The sequence below is a fragment of the Sitophilus oryzae genome, unplaced genomic scaffold (genome assembly GCF_002938485.1).
Source record: "Sitophilus oryzae breed Bouriz unplaced genomic scaffold, Soryzae_2.0 scaffold_1809_pilon_pilon, whole genome shotgun sequence".
Lineage (NCBI taxonomy): Eukaryota > Metazoa > Arthropoda > Insecta > Coleoptera > Curculionidae > Sitophilus > Sitophilus oryzae.
In genome coordinates this window covers 913,443-917,583 of record NW_022146512.1, presented here as the reverse complement: position 1 = coordinate 917,583, position 4,141 = coordinate 913,443, and the positions used below count along the sequence as shown (strand labels likewise).

The following is a 4,141-nucleotide window of genomic DNA, read 5'->3' as shown; positions in this document are numbered from 1 at the left end:
ATAGGCGCCCTCTGTGTCATTAATAGGGAACTGTCTCATCGAAAACATGCTGTTCCGTAAGCAATGGCCATCTGGATTATATGTTATCTGTTAGCTTATAGATTACCACCATGAACCAAAAGAATACAAAGGTATGATATTGCGCAGGTTGGTTGCTACGTCACAGGTGATAACAGGCGCTATTGGTCAGCAGCCTCGCGCGCCAGTTCAAATCGTCAAGATATTGTTATAAACCTGTTTTGTTTATATAAATCATTGAATTATCGCTAAGCAAGTTGTGGAGCAGTGCGTAAGGAGTCAGGTTAGGAAGCGAGAGACCGGAGTTCGAATCTCGGCCGGGACATAACTTTTTATTTATTTTTAAATACTGTTGTATTCTATAGTTTATTTTTTGTAGTATAAAAAAGAACTATTTATTCTGTGATTTTAATCTCGGTATTAATATAAATTGATTGTTGGTACAATACCTCATTTAATATAAAATAATATTCTACTTTTAAATGTATCGGGCCTAATTGTACCTGAAGAGTAAAATATTTTTTAGTGATACCTTGATATATATTGTAAACTAATTAATATTTCAGTCACTTATAAAGTTAATTTGCATTGAATAATTGTCTACCATTAAAGGAAATTTGAGCTATATAATACTTGATGCGCATCTTCCTCTAAATTTTGGGTTACGTTCAACCGATTTATTCATAAAACCTGAAACATCTACATATAAAAAAGAAGCACAGGTCACTAATTATAATAAACTTCACCCTTGGAATTACTTCCAATAATTATAATAAACTTCACCGTTAGAATTACTTCTATCACAATTACAACACATTCATCTGCTTGGCATTTTCTACTGTTCGATGGGAAACAATGACTTTCAACATGTTTTAAATGATGTAACAATTCCTCTTGTGATTACTTTTCCATAGATATCCTCATCTCTGTCCTCATGTGAATTCAGGGGCAATGAACATGAAAATTATTTACCATAAACATCGCAAACTAAAAACCTAATAAACAATTTATACCGAATATAGAAATAAATTTAGTATTCTTACCTATTATCGTCAAAATCCATGTTAATAGATAATTATTATTTTTTAAATATATTTTTTGGAACGCTGCTCGTTTAGTAATTATTAAATTAAACGAACTAAAAAGTCTTAAAAATAAACAATTCTTAACCATAACCCCAAAAAATATGTCCCGTGTCAACTTTCAGTATTTTTTATTTATTCATTGTTTTCCTAGTGACGTCACAGGTGGTATGCGCGAACTGAACGAATTTGGATGCGCACTCGTCGAAGCTCATTCTCCCACTTCCATATCTCTGATTACCACCTATATACAAAATGACACGGAGACCTGGAATATGGCGCCCAACTTGATTAAACCTTCTGCGCATGTTGAAGCTCATTCTCTATCCCTTCTATTTCTCTGGGTGTAATAGAGATAATATGATGTAAATATTATATTTAAAACCATATTTCTTCTGTTTTATTAAATACATTATGTGTTTTTAAAGCTTCAACTTATTATAACCTCACCTCAAACCTTTGATATTTGAAGGTAAAATACATAGGTTACATCTGGGTTACATAAACTACACCCTCTACATTAACTACAAGTAATATAGTTTATGTAGTTTTTAAAAGTAACATGTAGTTTTCCGAACCCTGCACGCCTGTTACATGCACATCCCATCCTTGGATAATCTGGATATGTCAAATGATGTCAATGTATTGTATTATCTATGGTATTGTCAGAGTCGACAGCAATACCGCCATATAAACAATTTAAAATTTAAAAACCCCTTTTTTCTTACCTTGTTTTTTATGTCTTTGCAAAAGTTTAAAAGTTATCTTGAAAGTCTTTAAACTTTCAAAAAGTCCATCTCTCACTAATATAAATTCCCGAAGAAAATAGCCATATTTTATTATTTCTACAGCAGAGCCTACACACAATGAATCTCCTCGATATGGAAATAAGCTCAACTAGAACAATTGCAAAAACTGATAAATATTGTGAACAAACCATCACTTACTTTTGTAAAGAATCTCCTTTAGGCAAATACTTCTCGGCATTTTATGGCGACGAGCTTTGTTATTTAAAATTTTATGATACAGACTACCAAAACTGTTTAGGACATCTTCAAAAACTTTATCCTGATGCAAATTTGTGCTCTAATAATAATTTTGAAATACCACCAAAATTAAAAATACTGTTGAAAGGATCAGATTTTGATGTTAAAGTTTGGAAGGAGCTGTTAAACATAAAGAAAGGGTTAGAATACATATAGCTATATTACTATCATATACTTGAATTTGAATTAATGGAAATTCGCAAGTTGTCTTTCAATTTTTTAGAAAAACCCTTAGTTACAGTGATGTTGCAATATCCATTGGAAATCCAAAATCAGTTAGAGCTGTTGGGAATGCTGTAGGTAGAAATAACATTGTCTATATTGTTCCTTGTCACAGGGTCATACAGAAAGCAGGCACATTGGGAGGATTTGGATGTGGCCCTCATAAAAAATTGAAAATGTTATCTTATGAAGGTGTAAACCTGTAAATGTCTCTTAAGTACCAATAAAAAATGCCCGTTTAATACATTGATACATTTATTGTACTTAATCATAGTCATATAATATATTTTTAATTCTTTTTACAAACGTGGTCCATTCTACTATCACAGATTAAAAAAAATAATTTATGTTAAACATCTTTGTTTGAAAACATTTCCCTTATTTTTCGCAAATAACAAGCTGGAAAGATCATAAATTTATTTTTGGGAAATGAGTTTTCAAACATTAAAAAAATAACGTTCTAAAATGTTGTGTAAAGTATGTCACAAAAGTAGATAATTATATAGACAAGATATATTTTTGGATAATTATTGGGAAAACTGGAAATCTTCCGATTTTCACCAAAATTGGTATAAACCCTATTTTGAAGTCGTAGATTACGAATCTGAACTTTTTTCTTGGCGGTCTCTTACCGTTTTTCAGAAAAACGGAAAATAATTTCAACATTGAATTTGACAAGAATCTGAACTTTTTTTCAAAATAGGGTGTATACCAATTTTGGTGAAAATCGGACGATTTCCAGTTTTCCCAATAATTACCTATTTTTTAATATATTGAATAACATTTTATTTAGTTTATGACACACTTGTACAACTTCAGCAATTCCTTATATTTTTGTTACAATCTGAGAAATTTTCTTTTCCCTAAATTGTAGCTCCGCTTTTTCTCTTAAAAATGTTTTAACAAGTTTGTTCTTATATGATCTAGATTGCGTTCTTACAGTTACATTCATCTCCGTTTTGATAAACTGTATTAGTAATTTATTTTTAAACTAAGCAAGAAATATCTATGTAATATGACTAGATCATAAAGGAACAATCTTGCTGCAATTTTTGGCAACTAAGTTACGTTATACAGTATGATACAAATATTTACATTGGGTTTTTTACAAATTAATATTTATAAATGGTTTCCAGAACTCTAGCGTTTCAAAAAAAGCAATTTTTAACATACATTTAGGCACCCCGTACTGGAATTCTTATAAAACATTTAAATCAATGAGATTCGAATAAAGCATTTTTTTCTCTTTATATTTTAATAGAGCAATGATAAAAGTTACATAATCTCCTCTTGTATAATATGCCTAATGCATAATGGTAGACTATGACCAAAGGTTTATTTTAATTTCTACCAGTGTCTTTACACCATAGCTCAGAAATCTATTAATACTGAGGTTATATAATAAAGTACATAATACAATATCACTCAAAATGTTTTATGATCAAGCATGCTTTATATGACAGAAAAACGATTATTATTGGAAACTACATTGGAATCCGGTGTTTTAGCATATTTTTATTATAAATAATCTCCATAAAATTTTAAAATATTTTACTTTACTCCATTCGTCGTCCCATACTTTTACTCCAAATTTATAAAAGAAAATTAATTTCAAATTTAGAGTACCTCTGACGTCACTTATAGAAAGTTCACACGTGTGCATACTTTGGGAGTCATTATAGTGCCCCTCTAAACCTACTTACATATTATTACTTAAATTTATAATTCTAGAATGTGAACTATAGGTGACACAAGAACTACCAATATTTTTAA

At 30.1% G+C, this 4,141-nt stretch overlaps 1 protein-coding gene across 1 annotated transcript; it reads left to right on the top strand.

Annotated features, from left to right (window-relative positions):
* Positions 1-1,752: 1,752 nt before the first annotated feature.
* On the top strand, positions 1,753-2,618 carry LOC115883112 (methylated-DNA--protein-cysteine methyltransferase). Its single transcript, XM_030901414.1, has 2 exons — positions 1,753-2,286; positions 2,370-2,618. Exons 1-2 carry the CDS (start codon positions 1,967-1,969, stop codon positions 2,572-2,574), a joined length of 525 nt encoding a protein of 174 aa, XP_030757274.1. The 5' UTR covers positions 1,753-1,966; the 3' UTR covers positions 2,575-2,618.
* Positions 2,619-4,141: the final 1,523 nt, after the last annotated feature.